Here is a 23,820-nt window from a genome sequence, read left to right as displayed (position 1 = left end):
TGAATTTCTTGTGCAAAGCCAAGATCCCTCTCAGGGCCTTGCTGCTCTGACATCATAACGACCCACGACCTTTTCCCCACTGGCAGCAAAGCTGATCACGGAGTCTTGGAGCATGCAGCCAAGACGCCTGTTTTTAAGAGCCAAGCCGCCCGACAGGAAGCTGGCTCAAGTCTGTCTCCCACAAGTGACAGTAGAGTCAATCTTTGTGCATCAAAGGACACCCGCAAAAATGGGAGAACATTTTTATATCACTTATGCGATAAGACTTTATTAACTGGAATACACAGACGGCCCTTATATCTGCAACACAGAGCGTGAAAAAACCTGGTTAAAAGTGAGCAAAACCTTGAACAGCCATTTCTCTTAAGATGATGCACAAATGTCTAATAGACACAGGAAACGATCCTCCCATCAGGACGATGCGAGTCAGAACCACGAGATGCCACTTCCCACTCACGAGGACGGCTAGGAGCCAGAATCCAGAAAGAAGCGGCGGCCAGGATGTGGAGGAAGCGGAACCCTGTGCTTGGCTGGCCGGAGTGTCAGGGCAGCTGACGTGGAAAAAAGTTTGGTGGTTCCTCAAGAAGTGAAACACAGAACGGCAGCGTGACCCAAGTGTTCCAGGCCTACGGAAACGGAAACGGACGCTCAGATGTGTGCACACGAATGCCAGGTGCAAAACTGTGCGTTCCCCGCAAAAGAGGGAAACGTCCCAAGTGTCCCCCAGTGCGTGGATGGATGAACAGGGTGTGGCATAGACACAGGACGGACGGTGATTCAGCCCCAGAGAGGAATGAAGGACAGACGCATCATGCACGTGAACGTATGGTGACAGTGTTATACCACGTGGAAGACACCAGCCACACAGGCCACATGCTGTGAGTCACTTACATTAAATAGGCAGAGTGGGCAAATCCGCAGAGACACGAAGTATTTCAACAGTGCCCAGGAGGCATGATTTCCTGGCTATTGTGGCCTTTAAATTTGTTTAGGAAAATGGAGATATTCACATCCCATAGGGCTCACACTTGTAAGAGTAAAACTCAGCGTTCTTTTTATTTTGTGTGTTCCCAGAGCTGTCCCACATCAACCCACCACCCGAAGAAGGATGTGGAGCTTTTACATTCCACATCCACAGGGACGGATTATAAACTGGATCTGCCGTGACTTTCCTTGCAGAATATAGCGCACACCTGAGTATTGTAACGTGTCACGCCTGTGGCTGTGCCCGGCTGGGCACACAGGTAATGAAGCCACGTCCCCCGGGGGCTGAGGACCCAGGGCTTGTTTGGTCGACTTGAGGCCAGAGAGGTGGGGTGGGGCCGGAGGGCGGGGCCTTGCGGTGTCCAAGGGTCAGGTCAAAATCTCGGGGGAGCTTGGCTTCCTTACGGTGACGTCACCGGTCAGTGAGCAGTTCCAAAACACAGGGGACAGGTGCACCGTTATGCTGTATGGGCCACGGACTGAAGGGTCACCGGGCCCTTCTATTCTGTCACATCCGGATCCGACGCCGCGTAAGGGAGGCTCCGCGGGGAAACTGAGTCAGATCCTCAGACAGAAGGAGGAGGAGACAGGCGGCTCAGTCCGCCTGGAGCGCATTCTACTGAGAGCCCACTTCGGGCAGGGGGATCGGACACGTGTGTACCGCCAGCCTGTCACTCAGGGGCAGGGGGCGGGCCTGGGGGGGGGGAAATCAGCCGCAGGACCAATATCCAATCAGATTCGGGGAGAGTTATCTTCGGAACACCATCCAATCAGGACGCAGGGACTGAAGGATCGCCCAATCAGGGCCCGGGACCTGTACACCACCCAATCAGGCCCGAGCGAGAGCCCGGTGGGTGTGGCTCTCCGCCGGGGCGGCTGGCGCAGTCGGATCCTGAGCTGCCACGGTTGTGGGGGTGCGCGGCATAGGAGAACACCCCGAGCGCGCGGAGCGGGCCCCGAGATGGTGAGTGCGCGGGCCGGCAGGGCGGATGGGACCAGCCGGAACTAGGTGGAAGCGGCCGCGGCGGGGTGTCCCCGTCCCCAGGGGTCCGCACCTGGGTCCTGGGCGGTTGGAACTGAGAAGGGAGGCTGGGGGAGGGCGGGGGGGGGGGGGGCGGGAGGCCTGGGATTCGGGGAGCGTGTGCGACGACCTGACTAAGCAGGAGTTTTGCTCCTCGGTGGAGGACAGGTAGAGACTGTCCGGTGAGTTGTCTCATAAAGGAAACTGTTTGCAGCCGTAAAGAGGCCGCAGGGAATAGCTTCCGGAGCGGAATAGCTTCCGAAGCCGCGACTCCCCAGCAGGGAAGAGGGTTTTTCTTTTATGGAGGGTGAGGATGAATATTCAGAAAGGGGAGCTCTGTCGGGGGCAGTCTAGGCGGGCGTGAGGTTGCTCGGACCGAGCTGGAAGACGTGCCCAGAAAGCACGCGTGCAGTGTGACGGTCACGGAGCCAGAGCTGCTCCCGGGGGGTTAAGACTTGGACGTTAGAATCCAGCGGAGGTAAGTGTGGGACGTGGGGCCGGGGCTGAGCGCGCGCTGAGGGAGCAGGTGCACGCGCGTGGGGTCCTGGGCTGCGATCTCGGGTAAGAAATGCAGGGCCTTCTCACTTTGGAAACGGCGCGGAGAGTTTCACGGGTTTGGCTGTTTCCTGGCCTGGTGCAGACTGTCAGCCTTTGCTTCCACGCTGTTCCCTTCAAGTCGTAAATGGCTGAGATTGCTTTTCTGTTTTTCCATTTCTTTGTGATTCTGACCCGGACCAGGAAGTTCTGCAAGGGGTGTGCTGGGCAATTAGAGCCGGAGAGGCGTAGATCACGGAATGGAGCTGGGGTCCTAAAACGATTGCCATCTGGGCACCCCCTTAACCCGCTGAGCTTCCAGGGGGACCCACGGTGGACCTGTCACCCAACCAACCTGAGTTCTCTGCTTGGTGAGTCAGAGACCGCAACACACTGAGCAGTCCCAGGAAGAAAACTTTATTAGCAGCAGATACAGAGATCAGTAGATCACAGGAAATAACTTCCAAAGCCCTGACTCCCCGGAGGGAGGGTGGATGGGCTCTTCTGGTTTAGGGCTGGGATGGGTATTTCCATGGGGAAGCCTCCTCGTCCTGTGTGGGGTGGGAAGAAAGGGTGCTGCGGGTGGGCCTTAGGGCAGCAGGCCTGTCCCCAGGAAGTGAGTCATGTACAGGAGGCTGTGCTCCTCCCCCAGTGGAGACTTCAGTGTGATAATGAGGTAAAGGTAATTGGTGGTCATTCCAGAGGTCCCTCCAGGTCCCTCTGCACAGACAGGAATCCTGGGGCTTCTCAAACTGGTTGGGGAGGTTGGGGCTCTGGAGGTCTGGTGAGGGCAGTCGATCTGCGATCTGCTCCAGGGGCAGGTTCCTGTCATTTGCCTGAGTTAAAGAGGACAGCTGGAAAGGACAGCTTAGGGAAACGTGGGGCAAAGGTCTGTGAGTACAACCACATGGGCTTGGGGTCTAGCTGGTGACAGACCTGAGAGATGACCTCAAATCTGCACCTGGCTGAGGACAGTTTATTACAATTGGTTCCAACAGGGACCTGCTCCCATCTCAGGGACCCTCCAGTGAAACAGAACCCGGCTTGGCTGTTCTGCGAGAGGGGGATGGGCAGGAAGGCCCAGTGTCAGGATCTGGCCCCTGTGGTGGAGGAAGGCCTCATTGGCTCATGTCCCCAGGGCCTTGTTCCTCAGCTCAGTGGATGCTAAGCGTGTGGACCACCTGCAGTTCAGGGGCCTGTGGGGAGCACAGCGGCCTGGGCAAAGTTTGGGTAGGAAAGGGGAGGTCGTGGACAGTTGGTCAAACCAGTGTCAAAAGAAAAATCCAAGTTGAGTAAGGAGAGTCCTGTACTGAGAAGAATGACTGCAAAGAAGGGGGAGGGGACTGTTGCATTAGGGGCAGGGGCTGTGCAGGGGGGTAGGAGGGCTGTTGCACTATGGGCAGGGACTGTGCAGGGGGGAGGGGGACTGTAGCATTAGTGGTGGGGGCTGTGCAGGGAGGCAGGGGGCTGTTGCACTAGGGACACGGCTGTCCAGGGGGGCGGGGGGGGGCTATTGCATTAGGTGCAGGGGCTGTGCAGGGGGAAGGGAGGGCTGTTGCGTTAGGATCAGGGGCCATGCAGGGCATGGGGGGGCTGTTGCACTAGGGGCGGGGGCTGTGCAGGGGGAAGGGGGAGCAGTTGCATTAGGGGCAGGGGAGGCTGTCGCATTAGGGGCAGGGGACGTGCAGGGGAGCGGGGGAGGCAGTTGCATTAGGGGCAGGGGCTGTGCAGGGGGGAGGAGGACTGTAGTATCAGGGGCAGGGGCCATGCAGGGGATCGGGGGGCAGTTGCATTTGGGGCAGGGGCTACATTGACACTGTGAGCCTAAGACCTGCGAGTGTCTCAAGAGTCGTGTAGAAGGGAGGAGAGGAGGAAAGAAACCAGGCATGAACAGGTGCTGGTGTTGGGGTTCCCTGAGGCCAGCCTGTCCCCCTGTCCCCCAGGAGGGTCTGTGTGTGGCTCAGCCTGAGAGCAAGCCCACATTCAGGGGTCTGGAGGAAGGAGAGAAGCCAAAGCAAAGTGGGACCAGCCAGCATTTTGTGCCCCCTAGTCACGGGGACAAGCAGCTGAGCTGATCGTGGATGAGGCACAAAGTGTGGATGTGGGGGGTCTGCGCGTGGCCCTGTCGTGGGTGAGCCAGGGGGACTTCCTGTGAGTCTTCTCTCTCTCTCTCTCTCTTTAAATTTATTTTATTTTGAGGCAGAGAGTGTGAGCAGGGGGAGGGGCAGAGAGACAGGGACAGAGAATCCCAAGCAGGCGCTGAACCCTCAGCTCAGAGCCAGATGTGGGGCTCGAACCCACGAACCATGACGTCACCACCCTAACCAAAATCAAGGCTCACATGATTTAACACTTAACCAACTGAACCACCCAGGAGCACAGGGCTCAGGTAGGCGTCTGCAGGTCACCTGTCACCTGTGAGCAGGACCTGTCACCCTGTCCAGCTCAGCACGGATGGCTCTGTCCTCCGCCAGCCTCGCGTTGAGGAGGTGTAAAATGCCCGAGTTCTTTCTGCCTCCTTTCTTCCCCTTCAGGGCAGAGGGTGGTAAGTGTGTCAGGTCGTTCCTGTCCCTGCTGACCTGGGTTACTGGGGGCTTTATCCAGAGAGCGTCCCCTGGGGAAAAGTGTCTCAGGACAGAACTGTCCTTCTCCATGAGGGTTGGGGGGGATCTGCAGGGGGCGCCACACCTTCATGCCAGGTGGGTGGAGTCGTGGATCAGAGGATTCATCCCAGGCACCTGGGTTGCTCAGTTGGTTGAGCAGCTGACTTCCCCTCAGGTCGTGATCTCCGGGTTTGTGAGGTCAAGGCCAGGCTTCACATCCAGCTCAATTCTGTCAGACTGTCAGTGGAGAATCCCTTTTCTCTCCCCCTCTCTCTGCCCCTTCCCTGCTTGTGCTGTCCCAAAAATATTAAAAAAAAAAAAAAAAAAAAAGATTCATCCAAATGCTAGCGACGGTTCCATGCAGGGTCCAGGGTTGTAAAACTGTGATCCTGATCTGTCTCACATATTGCATATTGTAGCTCATGAGTAAGTTATATGTTAGTAGGAAACGCGGGTGCAGAGTCTGAACCACATGTCAGTGCTGGGTCCTGTCCCTTCTGGCTTCCTGTTTTCTAGTTCACGGGTGTGACATGGGGTCTCCTGGACGTCGCACGTTGGTTTATCTGATTCCTCCAGGGCTGAGCATTTCTCACGTGTGGGTTTCCTCTTCTGTGGAAGCATTTCCAGCGTGTTGTGACCTGTAACTCACATGTCTTCTTCCTGATGATCTGTTTCCTTCACGTCCTGGGGACATTTGTCTGTTTCATTTCTGCCTGTTGTGTTTTCTCCACGTCAGGGTGTGTCATTTCTCTGTGCTGTCTGTGTGGATGGACCCTTCACGTTGTTAGTAGACTTGAACTTCCCGGTCTCTTCCTGTGTAGACGACCTTCTTTTGTTCTGTGAGAAAACTCCTCCATCGCTCAGGTCTGATCACACGTGCTGGAACTTTTCTGTCCGTGTGTTCCTCTTGTTTCCAGTTAAATCCACCAGACTCGGTTATTGTCCGTGAATCTGATGATTCCTTTTACGCCTTAGATAACCAGCCTTCCCTGGCCCCATGTGTCCAAGTGTCCCCATCTCTGCTGATGCCCTGTGGCACCCGCTGAGCGTATACCCACTTGCTAGAGTCAGGGGCGCCTGTGTGTGCATTTCTTTGTCAATCAGGGTGTTTATCCGTCTGTCTGTTACTGCCTCGTGTTCTAGTTACTGGTAAGTTGTAAGTTGAAACTGTCAGTTATTTTACCCCCAAAACTGAGTTTGTTCCGGAACAGCAGGGAATTAATTCTGAACGTGTAAGATACCACAGGACCACAGGCAGTTACTAGAACAGAGGAGAGGGACGCTCTCCTAGAGAGGCCAGGAGGGGCCGGGATGGAAACACGGGATGTGGAAAAACCTAGAGCTGGAAGCACAGTGGCTCCCCACTGGCAGGGTGGGGGTGGGGAGGCGGCGTCCCAGCTGAGGCAGGCTGGGCTTGCAGGGTGCTGGGCTTGCGGCTGGGGCCCCCCGTGAGGACGGGGCAGGACGCGAGGGCGCCCCCTGCCGGCCCCCCACTCCGTCCCTAAGGAGCTTTCCGTGGGCGAATCTCTCCATTTCCTCTGTTTGACCTCAGTGTTTCCTCGGAAGCATCTGGGAGTGAGAGGCGGGTTTGCTGTATTTAGTGGATTTCTCCCTCAGCGCCAGGAAGGACGTCTCCGGCTTGGCGTGTCTCGTGTTGGAGGGAACGAGCAGAGCAGTGGAAACCAGTCGAGGCCACACCTGAGTGACAGGGACGGTTCGGAGGGAGATGCCGTCAGACACTTGTCATCTAGGCCGTGTGCATCGGCAGTGTCAGCCTTGCAGAGCGTGTACTTGTATGAATCACACGATTCACCGGCAATAAAATACGAAAGAAAAGTAGCATAACTCTATGGTTTGTTCTAATCCGGGACCCCGGGTCTGAAGGCAGCCCACTGAAATGTTTATTGGCACTTATTCCAACCCTGGGGAGAAAGTTCTCCCTGTGGAGACAGACCCGGAGTCCTGTTTGCCTCCTGGAAGTCCCCGCCCGGGCCACCGTGAGGGCAGATGGTGGATCCCACGGACCCAGAGGGAGAGAACGAACCCAGGGCATTTGGGAGGAGACAGTGCCGGGGGCGGGGGGGACACAAAGCTTAGTGGTGAAGTTTTTGAAAAAGTAGCAAAACTTGAAAGATGTTTTAAAAAGTGTTCTCAAAAGTGCAGTTTGGAACCACATGTTACCCAGAAATGCAGCCTGTAAGGTTGTGAATGGAGAGACCATGAGTTTGGGTAATAGGACGGCATCAGTTAATAGTTCGGATGAGGAAAGACTTTTGTGAATTTAGAGCCTTCTAACACGTGAGAAAAGGCAAGTGACTGGTTCATTTGTCTCGGGATCCTGATGAGGCCTTTCCTGAAAGGCCAGAACCCCACGAAGAGAGTTCCATGAAGCAGAGAAGAAGCAACAGTGAGAAAAAGGGCCCCAAGCCAGGGCCGGACGTCTTGGGAAGGCTGTGGCACAGATGTCGTCTGCTGCCGTTCGGGAAACCTTTCCTGTCACATCACCATGTGGTGTGCAGGGCAGTCAGGGTTTGCTGTGTGTCTACACGTGCCACATGCATCCAGGGTCTGTGCCCTGGAGTGCGGTGACACAGGGGCTGGCGGGCAGATGCTGACAGGGGGCCTTTCCAGGGAGGCCGGAGAGAACCAGGAGGGGTCTCGTCAGTAGACGAAATCTCCGGAGTTGGAAGGTGGGAGGCCTCAGGGTCTTCCTCCCCCAGGAGGGCACTGTGAACGTGGCTCTCCCATGGCATGGTTATTTTGATAAGAAGCTATTAATTTTTTCCAATACTAACGTATACACCTTTTTGTCACCGAGAGTCAAAGGAGCGAGGGCCAGTGCCTTGGCCGTGCTGTGATTTCTCAGGGTGGGAGTCGGGGGGGGGGGGCTCTGGAGGGGGGTGTGAGATGGAAAAGGACCAACCCCAGTGCTTTTGGACACGGTGTTTGGGACACAGGGTGTCCTTGAGTAGCAGTAGTGCCTTCAGTGAGCCCACCTGAGCCCGAGGATCCTAGGTGTTACGCAGAGCGAAGGTGTAAGACGGGCCGAACAGAACAGCGCCTGGCTGGTAAACTGGGCTCCCGGATCCCTGTGAAGTTTGCGAGGTGTTCCCCAGGTAGGGACGCCCTTTTCTCACAGCACTGCAGCCACAGGACAGGCCCTGGGCTGTCGACAAGAGAAGGCTTCCGCCAGTGAGATAACCTATGAACCGTGACTAACACATACTCCTATTCAGAGAGAGGGGGCTGCGTGAAATCCATTCATGCAAACGGGTTTCCCTGGGTTGTAACCGGACAGGTGGGACCAGCGAGGTTGTCACATTTTTTTGTGGCTTCAGTCTTTCTCCACAAGTACTTCTCGAACACTCTCCTGTTGTTGGAGGCCGCTGCTCTACTGTGTGTTCAGTGGTGAGTAGTGAATATTGTAGAATCGCTCCTAGGGCCAGACTGTTCTTTGGCCCCAACCAGAGTTCTCCCTTTTTTTGAAGTAACAGTTAGACTTCTAATAAAGTGTTCCCATTTCTGGGGCGCATTTTGGGGACACCTCTGGTCAGTTTTGCGAAATTATTTTTTAGGAGAACGTCCCTTTGAAGTAGAACAGAAGTTTGCCTATTGGTTTCCTTGAGCTGGCTTCCATTTTTTGCGTTGAAGACATGTCAGAGATCAAGAGGGAACTTGGGGCAGAGCCCCTGTGGTCCTTAGGGCCCAGATGTTGGCAATGAGGAGGGGTTGGGAAGGGCTGGGAGGAGGGCTCCCGCACCTGGAGCATTCAGGCTGCTGATAACCTTCTCTCACATGTCCCGCCTGTTTGCAATCGTAGTGCGAGCTGTAGGTGTTTGGTTTTTAGGAGGCTTCAGATGCCGTAGGTGAGAATTAAGAATTTTGGCTGTCTTTCCTCCATGTGGGGTGTGAGTCCGCTTGTTTGCCAAAATAACTAAAATGCAGTGGACGTGGAGTCCCATTCCATCTTGGGCCTTTTAAGTAAAAAGCAGGATCCCAGTTCAGCCCATTAAATGCTGCCTGGGTAGATTTCACATGTGAAGAAAGACCTGAAGTTATGTTGAAGACAAGCTGGAGTCTGTTACAACAGCCACGTACAGGTTCATCAGGCTTTTGTGTGGAAATCTAGATTTTGTTTTAATTCACAATCTTAGGAAAAGCTACTGTAATTGCTCGGTGGGGATTTCCAGTGAGTGTCATAAGCATCTTTCCAGAAGTGGGCATCTGTGTCTCGCGGGTTAGTTTCATCCCATGTGTGGCCTGGGCCTCAGCAACACGCATGTGGACTAATTGATCTAAATCTGGGACACCCTGTTGGTGTGTCCCAGTTGAATAGCTGTGTTATGTTCTTCAGCGAGCTTATGGGGGTTCTAGGCATTTCTGGAAACTTCTGCCTTAGTCCAGGGAACATGAGAAATGTGGGGTTTTAGATCTTGAGACGCCTTCCCTTTAAAGAGGCCTGGTTAGCAGGTTGAGGTAAGGAGGGATCAAGGGCAGGTTCAGAAGAAAAGGGACGTTCAGAGCTTGTTGAGGAAAGTGGTTGCAGGCAGGTCCTGGGTGTGGAGTAGCCGCTGGGTGTCTGCAGCAGTGAAGTCGGGGTGGGAGAAAAAGGCACTTCGGAAGCCATTTGTCGTATTTCAGTTGTTTGCCTCCGTTCATTTGAAATAGTCTTTTGCAAAGAGGCACACTGAGATCCTGAAAATATTTGCAAGTCTTGAGGTACCGAATAAAATCTGTATCAAACTCAATGTTCTGAAGTCATGACTTCCTAATTTAATTTTCAATAAAACAAGTTTGGGGAGATCGAAAGTTCCCCATAAAGGCCATTGTAATTTTAAATTACATTTGGTTCAGTTGTTCATTTTTTAGAAATGCACATGAGGACGCACCATGGCTTTTTAAATGTAAGACTGGTCAGGGTCCCAGGTGGGAGCCCCCCCTCCCTGCGCTTTGATTGTAATGCCCAAGGTTGCGACCCCCCACAAGAGACCACCAGAGTCATAAGCCAAAGCCAAGCGGCAAGGGTCGTTTATTGCAGGTTCGAACCTGGACCTCCGCGCACTCGTTGCCGGTGACGCTAAGAGGCCCCGAGTGAGGTTCTTACAGCCTTTTTATAGACAGGTACAAACAAGTTATGGGGAAGTTAGGGATTCTTCGAGGTTATGCCAAGCAGTTGTACAGAAGCGGAACAAGCTGGTTAAGCAAGCGGATTGAAGCTAAGTTTGTTTTTCACAGACCAGGATGACTAGGCAAACAGTTTGCCCAGGTCTCTCATTTCTCCCCTTTCTCAAGTACCTGAGGAACCAAGGGGAAGGGGAAAATATGTTAAGCAAGCAGGTTTACAGAAGCGAGAAATGCCGGTTAGTTCATGTACAATCACTTATTCTATTACATACCAGACTACATTTAGGACGTTTCACAACTTACTCTATTACATAGTGGGTTACATTCAGGAAAGGTTTCACAATGCTCGTAGCAAACAGCAAGCAAAGCAGACTTCTCAGCAATTGTATTTCTTATCAAAGATCCATAATAAGCAGAAAAGAGAACTTAGCTTTAAACTAAGGCAGGGCTGTCATTTGGATTTAAAGCTGTTCTTTTCATGATGTCTGGAATCCATTTCATGGTGGTTTTCTCTAGACCAGAATAAAATGTATAAACACTAGTCTCTACAGGAGTAGCCTCTTTACAGAAGAAATCAGACCAAGGGCTAGCACATTTCCGACAGGTACGGTTCTAAGAGGTACAGTCCAGTTCTGAAAAGTAGTCGGAACAAAAGCCAAATGAGCTCTCTCAGAAAGGACAAGCCCCTAAGACAGGTCCCCAATAAACCCTGGAGAGCACAGACACAGGACAGCGCAGACCCGGGGAGCGGGGCTCTGATCCTGGCACAAAACTTACCCTCCGCTTCAGGGTCCGCGAGAAAGCAGCGCAGTGGGCTCTGTGGGACCTGCACCTGTTTGCTCGCCAGCCCGGAGTGGTTGGGGTCTTTTGTGGGTCCACCAGTGATCAAGTAACTGTTAACCTTAAAACCAGATATTTTTCCAGGAAAAAAAATGGGTTTATCTGGGACTAGCAGAGAATTGTAATTTGGGACACATATGCCACAGCAAAACCACAGGCAAATCTGGAGGAAAAAAGGGGAGGACTATAGGGAGGGCTACAGTTTTCTAGAGGAGAGGGGGCATTGGGAGGGGCTGTGCAAACAAGAAGTCCGTTGGAGCAAACTGGGGGGGAGGGGGGGTTCTACGTTCAGGGGCTTCTCATTGGCTGGGCTATGACCATCTCTCATTGGGTGTCTCTCATTGGCTGGGCTGCTACTATCCTGCATTGGCAGGGCTGTGGCCGTCTCTCATTGGTTGGGTTGTGGCTCTCACTGGCTGAGCCCTGGCTCTCTCTCATTGGCTGGGCTGTGACCGTCTCTCATTGGCTGGGCTGTGACCGTCTCTCATTGGCTGGGCTGATGCCACCCGAGGAAATAGTCTTCCTTCCTCCTGCATGAACAGTGATGCATTACGGGTGTGCAGGTGCGTCTCTCCGTGTTGTGTCTGCCCTTGGCCCTGAGCGGCAGGTTGGGGAGCTACCCTTGTGGACTCCTGACTCCACTTCAGTCGTGTCGCCTTTACTCAGCCTGGAAGAGGTGCCCGGCTTCTGGGTGGTTTTCATCGCTGGCGATCGGGAGTCGTGCCGCGGAGAGCGCGTGCGCACACTTGTGTGTGATGGCGCTCGTCCTCCCGGGTCTGGGGCAGGTGGATACGAGGAGCGGACCTGCCGTGTTGGGTGGGAACTCCACGTTGCTCATGTTGGGGGTCCACCAGACTCTTCCAAAGCGGCCGCCCCCGCTTACATCGGCAGCAGGATAAATGAAGGAGAATGCGCCCTGCTCACGTCCTCGCCGGCGCTTCCTGGGGCGTCTTTATAGCCAGTGTGGTGGGTGCGAAGGGGCCTCTGCTGGTAGTTCGAGGTGCGTGTCCCGCGTGACGAATGTCCAGCATCTTTTCATCGACCCACTGGCCATTTGCATATGTTCTTTGGAGAAGTGTCTGGGTGCGCAAATGTTAGGTGTGGACTTTTCCCCGCCGCCCCTTTTCGGGATGAGGAAGTTCCTTTCTGTTCCTAGTTGGCTGAGTATTTTTGTCAAGAGAGGGTGGTGGGTTCAAGGAGATACCTTTTCTGTGTGTAAGTGATCATGGGGTTTTTGTTTCTATTCTGTTCATGAAGTTTATGACTGCTATTTTCTTGCTGAACCAACCATTTTATTCCCAGATAAATCCCACTTGGTCACGTTGTAGAATCCATTTTATATATGACTGGTTTTGGTATCATGATAAACTGGCCTCATAGAGTAGGTTAGACGTGTCTGTGCACAATTAAATTTTGTGGATGGACCCCAGATGATTGGTGACATTGAGCATCATTTCATGTGCTTTTTGGCCATTGTGTATCTTCCTGGGGAAATGTGTACTCGCGTTCTTTGTCCGTTATTTAGTTGTATTATTTGTCTTTATACTTTTTTATTGTTGTTACATGAGTTTTTAAAAACCTGTTTAGATCACAAACCTCGTATCAGCTGTGTGACTAGCAAACCCATGTTGCAGCCCCAGACGAAGGGGTGTTGCCTTTGTTGTAGCTGATGTAGCTGGGGTTCTGTGTCCTTAGATTTTGGGAACATGTCTTTTGTTTAAACAACTTTTGATAATTTTATGATAATTGTTTGCTCTTTATTTCAATGATATGGTGGCTTCTTGTATTGCTCCAAAGATATTACGTATGGGGGTTCTGATGTTTGGGGGACCCAGCAGTGTGGGTTGTGTAAGAATTCACCCAACGCAGCACAAAGGAGATAGAGGTTTATTGAATGCACCATGAGGGAGCAGAGGGCCACCAGGAAGTGGTTTGGGGCTAGACTTATAGGGCAGAGTGAGGGAGTGTGGGAACATATGGAAATTCCCCTTTTTATGGTAACTGTGCCTGGTTATAAGTAGGCCATTGGATAGTTGGGGCCTGTGGGCATTTCGAGGTGGGTCACTTCATGAGCCTATTTTTTATGCATCTGTGTGTTCACTGTGGGCCCTTTTGCCTAACTCAGTTTTCCATTGGTGAAGCCTGTTATCTAAATGTGGCCCTGACATCCCCCGACAGGTGGGCAATACAAATCTTTGGCATTAGGCAGGGGTGTCAACTTCAGTAGCTTCTTCCTGCTGAATGAGGGCATAGAGATGTCCCTGGTGGGTCAACATTCAGCAGGAAGAGAAGCTGAAATAAAAGACCTTTAATAGTTGACCAAAATCTTCCTACAGTCCAGGAGTTTAACCAGTTATTAAAGGAGAGGGAGGGATCCTTTCAAGCACCAACATGAGTATCCATATCTTTTAGCAATCCTGTTACATTATTGTAATCTGGAGCATATATTTAACACTCTTTTAAAACGATTTTTTTGGGCGGGTTGGGTTGCCTGGGTGGCTCAGTCTGTTAAGCATCTGACTTTGGCTCAGATCATAATCTCACAGTTCATGGGTTTGAACCCCACATCAGGCTCTGTGCTGACAGCTCAGAGCCTGGAGCCTGCTTTGGATTCTGTGTCTCCCTCTCTGTCCCTTCCCTGCTCATTTCTTTTTGAGAGAGAGAGTGCACGAGGCAGTAGAAGGGCAAGGAGAGTGGAAGATAGGGGATCCAAAGTGAGCTCTGCGCTGACAGCAGAGATCCCGATGTGGGGCCCAGGAGATATGACCTGAGCAGAAGTCAGACTCTTAACCAACTGAGCCACTCAGCCGCCCCAACACTGTTTTAATGAAAGTGTACGTTACTCCTTGAGCTGCAGCAGGATTTTAAGGGCTGTTTGGTTTTGCAGGACCACCTCAATTTCTGGGTGAGCATGTGTTGGGGTTGGTTAAAGGTGATGTCTGTGTGCTTGGTTAAAGCATCTACTTACAATTTTACATTGATAGAGGCAACTCCTGTGACAGAATGTCTAAGGGGTAAAACCATCAAGAAGGCTTCTTTGCCTGATGTCCAGCCTTAATGACATTCTTTTTAAAAAAATTTTTTTACTGTTTATTTCTGAGAGAGAGAGAGAGAGAGAGAGAGAGAGAGAATGTGAGCAGGGGAGGGGCAGAGAGAGAGAGGGAGACACAGAATCCGAAGCAGGCTCCAGGCTCTGAGCTGTCAGCACAGAGCTTGACGTGGGGCTTGAACACACGAACCGTGAGATCAGGACCTGAGTCCAGGTCAGATGCTTAACCGACTGAGCCACCCAGGTGCCCCTAGCCTTAATGATATTCTAATGATGAGGAATTGCTGGCAAGTGGGAGGTGACTTGTCCTGGTAGATAAGGGCATCCCTAAGTGCATCATGCAGTCATATCATAAGGAAAGAATGGCTACCCATTATTTCCAGAAGTCTACGGCCAATCCCATGGAGAAGGGGAAATTCGGGATTTTGTGGAGTGATTTTTGGCCTCCCAGCCACACAGAATTGGTCAAGGTGATAGCTGAGTTATGAAAATGTTGGAGAGTTCCTCCCATTTTTTTTTTTGGCTGTTCAGATGATCATATGTCCATGAGGTCTTGTTATCATCCTCACAGTAACAAGCATGATGATTCTTTATACATGAGCTTTTGCCAGTTTCTCTGAACCTCACCTCAAGTTGTCCAGCATCAGCTTTCAAGACTTTAGGAAAAAGGGTGGTTGTGGTTTTTAATGACTTAAGTCAAGAGGATGGAAGGTTGGAAACCTTAGTTTGGAGAACTCTAGCTAAATATTTGATGAAACCAGAAAAATTCAGGACCTAGTCTGGTTTATAAGAAAGAGTATCAAAATCTAATATCTACAAAGATGTGTTATTGAAACATTATTTTTATTCTCTCTGAAATCACCCTTATTTCCAGAGATAGTCAAATCAAGACTAACAAACATGGCCTAATTATTCACAGAAGCTCAGGAAGAATGTGTTGGTGGGGCGCCTGGGTGGCTCAGTCAGTTAAGCGTTCTACTTTGGCTCAGGTCGTGATCTCACAGTTTGTGGGTTTGAACCCTGCGTTGGGCTCTGTGCTGACACCTCAGAGCCTGGATCCTGTTTCGGATTCTGTGTCTTCCTCTCTCTCTGCCTCTCCCCTGCTTGTGTTCTGTCTCTCTTGCTCTCAAAAATAAATAAAATATAAAATAATAATAATAATGATAAAAAGAATAGTGATTGGTCATAGGAGTTTTTTTTAACGACTTGCTTTGCTTGAAATGTTTATAAATAATCTCTAGATTGAATTTTTAATAACCTCTCAAGTCCAGAAGCCAAGTCAAATACTTGCTGTCAGACTTGTCTACAATCCCTGTAGATTCAGGTGAATACCTCTTCTTGAGGCCCTGAATAAATCCTGAGGTTACCTGCACCTGCCAGGAATTGACTTTGTCTACTCACCTGGTAAGGCTGCTGGGAACTCTGTCAGCAAGGGATCAGGCCAGCATTTCTAAGGGGCTTGATTGGCTGCATAAAGTCAACCTTATTTCTTTAAAGCTGCCTGGTAGTATCTGTTGTCTTACCATGTCTCTCTGAAATATGACATTTCAGTCGAAGCGTCGGTAGGATAACCAACGTTTCCTATGGTGTCCTGTTACAAGAAGAAGAGAGGCTCATTGAACTTACACAAACGCTTATCCTTGACAGGAAAAGAAAGAATACTCACTGAGAGTTTCGGAATTCTGTGGCATTTAGGTAGGGAAAAAAGGGAAATGTTTCCATTTGTTCACAAAGGAATACTTCATCACATTTCTGTAAGTCCTAGGTATTTCAAGAGAAAACTTCCTCAATTTGTTAGAGCAAACACTATAGAACCAGCAGTATTTCAAATAAGAGTTACAAAAACTATAAGCATCTTTAATTCATTTAGTCCTATGTTAATTAATTCCTGTTTGTTTGAATGCAACTTTCCCATTAGTTCTGGAAATTCTTACCCAGTTCAGTTTTATGATTTAAAGATATCAAATACCTGTATTTACAAAAAAAATCCTTTTCATGAATCTCCTTGAAGACAAAACTCATTTGGCAAGAGCATCAGAACAATAAATATAAATGGCAAAAAAAGAAAACAACATAGAAATGGCCATGACTCATGATCTGATATGTGACTTCAGTGTAATATAGCTGACAAGGAAATCTGCTCATTTCTTTGACACCTAGTATTTTATTAATTAGAATGTCAAGTGATGATGTTATATGAGAACATATTTAAGCTTTATGGATTTTATGTAATTTCAAAACAGCTGTAGTATACACTCAAATGATACAATCTAAGGTTTATTACTATTTGTTTGACCCTGCTTTCTAAGTAACTTAACATACCAAATATGCAAGCCTAATTAGTCAAAAAAGACTTCGTTTACAATTTCTAAACTTGGGAAAGTGTGTTGGAATCCTCAGAAATTTTTATTTTTATTTATTTTAAATGTTTATTTACTTTTGATACAGAGACAGACAGATCATTACTGGGGGAAGGGCAGAGAGAGAGACACACACACAGAATCTGAAACAGGCTCCATGCTCCAAGCCATCAGCACAGAGCCCGATGTGGGGCTCGAACTCACAAATCGTAAGATCATGACCTGAGCCGAAGTTGGATGCTTAACTGACTGAGCTACTCAGGCACCCCTTGAACTCTCAGAAATTTTTAAAGCACATGTCTAAATAGAATTACAGATCTTACACATTTTGAGAAGTTTTAACTTTAAGTAGTCAAAGACGTGGTGAAAGCAAAACATAGAAACTTTGGTTTTGGGGGCAGACAAGGAAAGGAAGAAGACTTCTGTTTACATCGTCTTGATCAAGACCAGACCAACAATCCAAGAAAGCTTTGTCCCAGCGAGAAAAGTGCATGTTTACTATTGAAGCAGTATCCTTTTAAAATCAATTTATTTCAGGGGCGCCTGGGTGGCGCAGTCGGTTAAGCGTCCGACTTCAGCCAGGTCACGATCTTGCGGTCCGGGAGTTCGAGCCCCGCGTCAGGCTCTGGGCTGATGGCTCGGAGCCTGGAGCCTGTTTCCGATTCTGTGTCTCCCTCTCTCTCTGCCCCTCCCCCATTCATGCTCTGTCTCTCTCTGTCCCAAAAATAAATAAACGTTGAAAAAAAAATTTAATAAAATCAATTTATTTCAATATTAGTCCATCCTAAGCACACACACATAAAATGACTTTCTAAAGCTGTCCCTTCACAGACTTGTCTGCAACATTCTTTTGCACTCAGAGTTCGTCCTGAGATTTTTTTCTCTAAATAACCAGTCTCATTTTAGGAGAAAATTACTTTCTTTCACCTTAACAAAATGTATTCCCATCCCTCATATCTCCTACTCTCTTAGATACAGACTTGCTTTCCCCATTCCGGTCAGTCTCAGTTACATTTAGAAGAATTGTCGCTCTTAGAAACCTTAGTCTCCAGTGAAAACCAATTGAGAACTGTCTATACACCAGGATTCTTTAGATGACAAATTTATGGACGCATTTCATAGTTTTTAGGAACATGCCTTTTTCATAGCACAGTCTTTAAATGAGGCACAATGTATGTTTTCCAACAGATGCAGGTATCTTTAGTTTCTCTGCAATAAGAAGCCAAAAGCAGATGAAACTTATTTTTGCTAATTAACATGTTAGTATTTTATCTTATTGAGAAAAGACTTAGATGCCCAGTGAATTAAACCGAATTTATCATTGAACTTAGCAAAATTTCAAAGTTTCAGGTTATGAAAGATTTTGAAAGCTATCTTAAAAATTACCCATGAGAACTTTCTGAGACAAAGTTAACCATGATTTTAAGTCATCATTTATTTACAAACTGCAACAGAGCTTATTTGACCTTTAGTATAAAAGTTTTATATGTAATAAATATGTATGGATAACTCTAAAATCATGTCTTTTCATTACATCAGCAACCTTAAATTAGCTTTAATATCAAATATATTCTGGGGCAGCTGGGTGGCTCAGTAGGTTAAGTGTCTGACTTTGGCTCAGGTCATGATCTTATGGTTCATGACTTCGAGCCCTGCCGTCGGGCTCTGTGCTGACAGCTCAGAGCCTGGAGCCTGCTTTGGATTCTGTGTCTCCCTCTCTCTTTGCCCCTCTCCTGCTCATGCTCTGTATCTCTCTCTCTCTCAAAAATAAACAAACATTAAAAATTAAAAAAAATAAAATACGTTGCATCTGCATCCACTAGGAGTCAATTTGTTGCCCACTGTTTTTTTTTTTTTTTTTTTAACCTGGGATACCTATGGGAAAAATCTAAAGTTGGCCATTTAAGTCCAGTAGAGCCCCTGTTCCTGTAGAGGCAGGGGAAAGCCAATGGGTGGAATAAAAGAGAGGTCATCTAGAATGTCTGAAGGGTCAGATGGGCCATGTGTCTGAGGAAGACACATTCTGCAGTTTTTGTAGAGGTTGGGATTTGGGGACAGTGCCATGAATATGAAGGCTTGCATGTATGGGACCTGTGAGCATTTGGAGGAGTTCTGGCAAAAGACTCCAAGTTGTGTAGTGGGGCCATATGTCTAGATCTGGGAGTTTGTATGAGGCCAGGACACATGACATGAAAGATGAGATGATTTTTCTCAGGTCTTGGGGTTCATGTTTTATCCACTTTTTAAAAATACAGCCCAAAGGCGAGTATAGGAATAGAGGACTTTGTCCCATACTGGGAAAGATCTGCTGCTGATTCCCAAAGGGTTGTCCCACCAAGGGGAATGAGGCTGTGACTTGTGGTCGAGATTTCAGTCAGGGTGTGCACTGTCCTGAAGAAGGACTGGGCTTATGTCCTTATGTGGGGCACCTGACTTTACTGGGGGCATGCGATCAAGGAGAGTGTCACAACAAATAGCAATAGAAATCTGTGCTGGGGTGTACCCTGCTCTAGGGAGAGACACACACCCGGTGGCCAACCTGGGTCAAAAAAAAAAGGGGAGGACTCAGCACTGAGACCTGTAGGAATGTGTTTCCCTGTAGATCAAGATGGCAGCCGGATACATGGAAACAAAGGAATTAAGGAAAGGGTCTGAAAGAATAAGCCTGCTGAGACTCCACCAGCATTAGGAAAGGGTCCCAGCTGAGTCTGTAACGTGTGGATTCACCCAGCTTGGGCTGCTGTTGCCAACTACACCACATATTGGGAGCAGACCTTGGGGGACAGAGTGAGAAAGCAGAGGAAAGGGGCTCTTCGCCCTCATAGACATGGGCAGTCCAACCTATTCACTCTCACATCTTCAGAGTGTGGAGCCACCCTGGCCTCTTTGTTTGAGGAGTACTAGGGTTAGACCTCTTGAAGGGTTAAAAGACAAAGGAGAGGAGAGAGGGATCGCTCTGAAGGCAAGAGGGGAAATCCCTCAGCCTGTTGGGCAAGGGGTGCCCCATAGACGCCCCCTGGGACTTGGGATCCTCACCAAGGAGGAACCTCAGGTGGAGGTTGTCAGCTGCCCAGAAAACACTAGAGTCAGTCTACCAAGGGAAATTCCTAGGAAATCCCAGGAGAGGCCCAGTACAGCAGAGGGTCCCTGTGAAGGCCATCAAATGTGGGGCGACCCGATCAGGGGGGAGGCCCGCAGCTCAGGGGGTGAGAGAATTCCCCCAAGGCAGAACAGAGGAGATCGAAGTTTACTGAATACCCTGCGAGGGAGCAGCCGGCAGGATGGCAAAGGAGAGACCGTCTGCCGGGAGGCGGGGCTACAGTTATGGGGTCACGAGGGAGCATGGGAACCTTTGGAATGCTCCCTGTGTGGGACCTGTGCCCAGTTGTAAGTCGCAGGGGTTAGTTAGGGCCTGTGGCCATTTCGAGACAGGTCACTGAATGCCCGTGTGCATTCAGCTGTGTGCTCACTGTGCCCTTCGCTGCGTGTCTTTCCATCTCAGGCCTGTGCCTGAAAGCGGCCCATACGCTGTGATTCTCCCTCTTGTGTTAACGTGAGGGGTGGCTGTGTCCCCAACAATCCCTCAGGGACTCTTCCTTCTGGTGCCCCTTTCCTTGAATTCTGGGCCTTGGGTTAAAAGTTTGAGCGGCCCTGCTGACTTCCAAGTTTCTTAAGGCCCCAGACTTGTCTTACAAACCAGGTGTGCCAGGCGCCCCCGGGCCCTGGCCTGTGTCCGTGCCCAGAGCCCACCTAATCCGGGGAAAGGGTCGTGTCTGCCTCTGTCGGAAGAGAGGGGACTCCAGCAGGCTTCTTGCCCTGTTCCTTCCAGGGCGAGAGCTGCTCCCATCAAGCAGCACTGGAATCTAAGTGTCCACACCATCCTGACATTCTGGTTCCAGTTCTTGGAGCTGATGACGAGGCATAATCGTCTTAGAGCAAGCCAAGCGTGTGTCCTCCGGTCTGTGTGTTGTCCGAGTGAATATTACACTTTTCAGTCTGTACAGTACTGGTCTGCTCAGATCTGTCTCAGTGTAAATATCCCAGTAAATTGGGTGTGTGTAAGTCTATGTCAGCTGTTGTCCTCACCGTCTGTTGTGACTCAGGGGTCCTAGGAATGGAGTCAGCTCCCTGCCTGTCACCCACACCCTTCATTCTCTAACCCACACCCTTCATTCTCCCACACACGTGGGTGCAGATGGCGCTTTGCAGCAATAGAGTGTGTGGTATGTTTCAGGCCTCTGTGGTCTTTGAGGATGTGGCTGTGAACTTCACCCCGGAAGAGTGGGCTTTGCTGAATCGTGGTCAGAGGAAGCTCTACAGAGATGTGATGCTGGAGACCTGCAGGAACCTGTCTGCCGTGGGTAAGGATGGCTCCATACCTTCACTGGTCTTTTCAGGAGGAAGAAGAATAAGTGAAATTTGGAAATGATATGAAACAATACATAGAATGTCCGTAACACTTCACCAAATACTATTAGAACTAATACATGAATGTAGAAGACTTGCAGAACACAAAATTAATATTCCAAAATCTGTTGCACTTCCGTATCTACTATCAAAATAGCAGAGAAATGTAGAAAACAAACCCATGTTAAATTACCTCAAAAACCATAAAATACTATGTTAAATGTAACTAAAGAAGTTTAAAGATATTTACTCTAGGAGGTATAAACATTTAGTGAAAGAAATTGAAGGGGCGTCTGGGTGGCTCAGTTGGTTAAGTGTCAAGTTTGGCTCAGGTCGTGATCTCACGGTCTGTGGGTTCGAGCCCCGCGTTGGGCTCTGTGCTGACAGCTCACAGCCTGGAGCCTGCTTCACATTCTATGTCTTCTTCTCACTCTGCCCCTCCCCCACTCATTCTCTCTCTTTCTCTCTCTCTTTCAAAAATAAATATTAAGAAATTTTTTAAAAAAATCAATTGAAGGGGCACTTCAGTGGCTCAGTTGGTTGGGCATCCGACTTTGGCTCAGGCCATGATCTCATGGTCTGTGAGTTTGAGCCCTGCGTTGGGCTCTGTGCTGACAGCTCAGAGCCTGGAGCCTGTTTCGGATTCTGTGTTTCCCTCTCTTTGCCCCTCCCCCACTCATGCTCTGTCTCTGTCTCTCTCAAAAAATAGTAAATAAACATTTAAAAATACTTAAAAAAAAGGAAATTGAAGATGACACAATAAAAAAAGGTATACCATTGTCCTGGATTATAAGAACTAATATTATTGAAAATGCCCATACTGTGAAAAGTGTTATACATATTCAGTGCAATCCCCATCAATGTACAGATAGTATTTTTGAAAGAACTAGAGCAAGAAATTTTAAAATTTTTATGAAAACAGAAAAGATTCCAAATAAAGCAATTTTGAGAAAACATACCAAAGCTGAAGATACAACAGTCTCAGATTTCAAATATACTAAGCAAAACAGTGTAGTACTAGGACAAAAATAGACACATAGATCAAGGCAACAGAATAGAGAGTCCAGAAATAAACCCATGCTTCTATGGCCGGATTATGTACAAAGAAGGAGCTGAAAATACACAATGGGGTTAAGACGGTCTCTTCAATAAGTGGTGTTGGGAAAATGAGACAGCTACCTGCAAAGAGGTGAAACTGGGCCAGCGTCATACCCCTTACCTGAAAGGAAACTCAGTATGGATTAGACACCTCGGTGCAGGACTTGAACCCATACACGTCTTAAGACTAAACGGAGGCACTGAACTCATGGACATCAGCCTTAGCATTATTTTTGTGGAATCATCCCTTCAGGTAAGGGAAACAAAAGGAAAAATAAAAAATTGAAAGGGGAACATAGCAAACATAACAGACATTTTCCCACAGAAAATAATAGAGGTGGCCACTTGGCACATGAAAAGCTGCTCAGTATCACTAATCCTCAGGGAAGTGCACATCAAAACCACAATGAGCTGCCCCCTCACAGCAGCCGGAACGGCTAGTGTCAACAAGACAGGAAATACGAGTGTTGGTGAGGATGTGGAGAAAAGGAAACTCCTCGTTGGTGGGGTTTAAATGGGTGCAACCAGCTTGGCAAACAGTTTGGAATTTCCACAATAAAATGAAACACAACAGTACCATGTAGTCCATAATTCCGCTTCTGGGTAGTTCACCAAAGAAAAAAAGCCAGCACGATAAGATATGTGCACCCCCTGGTTCACCGGACTGTTACTCGCTGTACTCAACATAGGGAAGCAATGCAGGTGTCCTTCAACAGATGAATGGATAATGAAGATGTGGTATGTACATACAAGGAACTATCCCTCAGTAATACAAAAGGGACAAATTTGTGATGTTTGTGACAACGTGGATGGACCTAGAGAGTATTATACCAAGTAAATAAGTCCGACAGCGAGACAAACAAAACACGTTACTTATATGTGGAATCTAAATGACAAAATGAACAAACAACAGAAAATAGGGACAGTCTTAAAACTCTAGGGAACAAATTGGTGTTTGTGAGATTGGAATGGGATTGAGAGACAGGTGAAATCATGGAGGGGATTGAGAAGAACAGATTTGCACTTGTTGAATAAATAAGTTACCAGAAGGAAAAGTAGAGCATAGGGAATATGGTCAATAATTGTATAGTTGTGTATAATGACAGCAATTACACTTTTTATGGTGAGCATTTTGTAATGTATGTAATTGTCAAATCACCGTATTGTACATCTGACACTAATATATAGGTCAGTATGCTTCTAGTAAAAGAATGATTAAATGAATGAGTTAATAAATGAATAAATAATAAAAAGCCACCCAATTATTGGTCATCAATGACCCTGAAGACTAAAGTTAGTGCCTATCTTCCAGATTGCTTGTTGTCCTTCAAATCCTCCCTCCCGCTGAGCTCTTCTCAGGGGCAGGCCAGCAGCCACACACATCACCCGACCTCTAATGGCAGCTGGGGCAGTGTAGGAAGGCTTCACCAAAGGCCTATGTGCCTTCAGAACTGATCAACCCTTGGTTGGACCAGGTTCCGGACAAGGGATTGACATTTGGACCCATCCCCTAGAAACATGACTGTTTTTGAGAAGGGTGATATTTGTCATTGACCCGGCTTTCCTGTTGGACTTTTCATCCATCATACCCCATGTGGCCAGTCTGTCTTCCTATAGAGGTAGGGTGTGGATGTGTGTATCTTGCCCAGTTCCTTCCTACTTGGCTCTTCTGATAATTCTTAACTCCACATTAGTGTCCATCTAGTTTGAAGTATTTCTGAATGAACGGGCTGCCATTTCAGACACTTGCTCTATTATTGCCAAAGTCTCGAGTCACAAGGGTCCTCGGAATTTTTTGGT

The 23,820-nt window shown here is 48.7% G+C and overlaps 1 protein-coding gene across 11 annotated transcripts in view; it reads left to right on the top strand.

The window, feature by feature from the left end:
- The first annotated feature begins 1,429 nt into the window (after positions 1-1,429).
- Positions 1,430-23,820, top strand: part of LOC106982152 (zinc finger protein 77-like) — a 79,545-nt gene continuing 57,154 nt past the window's right edge. For 2 of the 11 annotated variants that reach the window (XM_027049530.2, XM_027049528.2), the window contains exon 1: positions 20,246-20,912. In XM_027049530.2, the coding sequence (XP_026905331.1) occupies positions 20,711-20,912 (202 nt within the window). In that variant the 5' untranslated portion in view covers positions 20,246-20,710. Of the gene's footprint in view, positions 1,949-8,025; positions 9,700-11,584; positions 11,670-20,064; positions 20,913-23,820 lie in introns of those variants that run through there. The other 9 variants (XM_053220145.1, XM_053220146.1, XM_053220147.1 and 6 more) reach the window with 9 other exon arrangements.

The sequence above is a fragment of the Acinonyx jubatus genome, chromosome A2 (genome assembly GCF_027475565.1).
Source record: "Acinonyx jubatus isolate Ajub_Pintada_27869175 chromosome A2, VMU_Ajub_asm_v1.0, whole genome shotgun sequence".
NCBI classification, from domain to species: domain Eukaryota; kingdom Metazoa; phylum Chordata; class Mammalia; order Carnivora; family Felidae; genus Acinonyx; species Acinonyx jubatus.
This window is presented reverse-complemented; position numbering and strand designations above follow the sequence as displayed.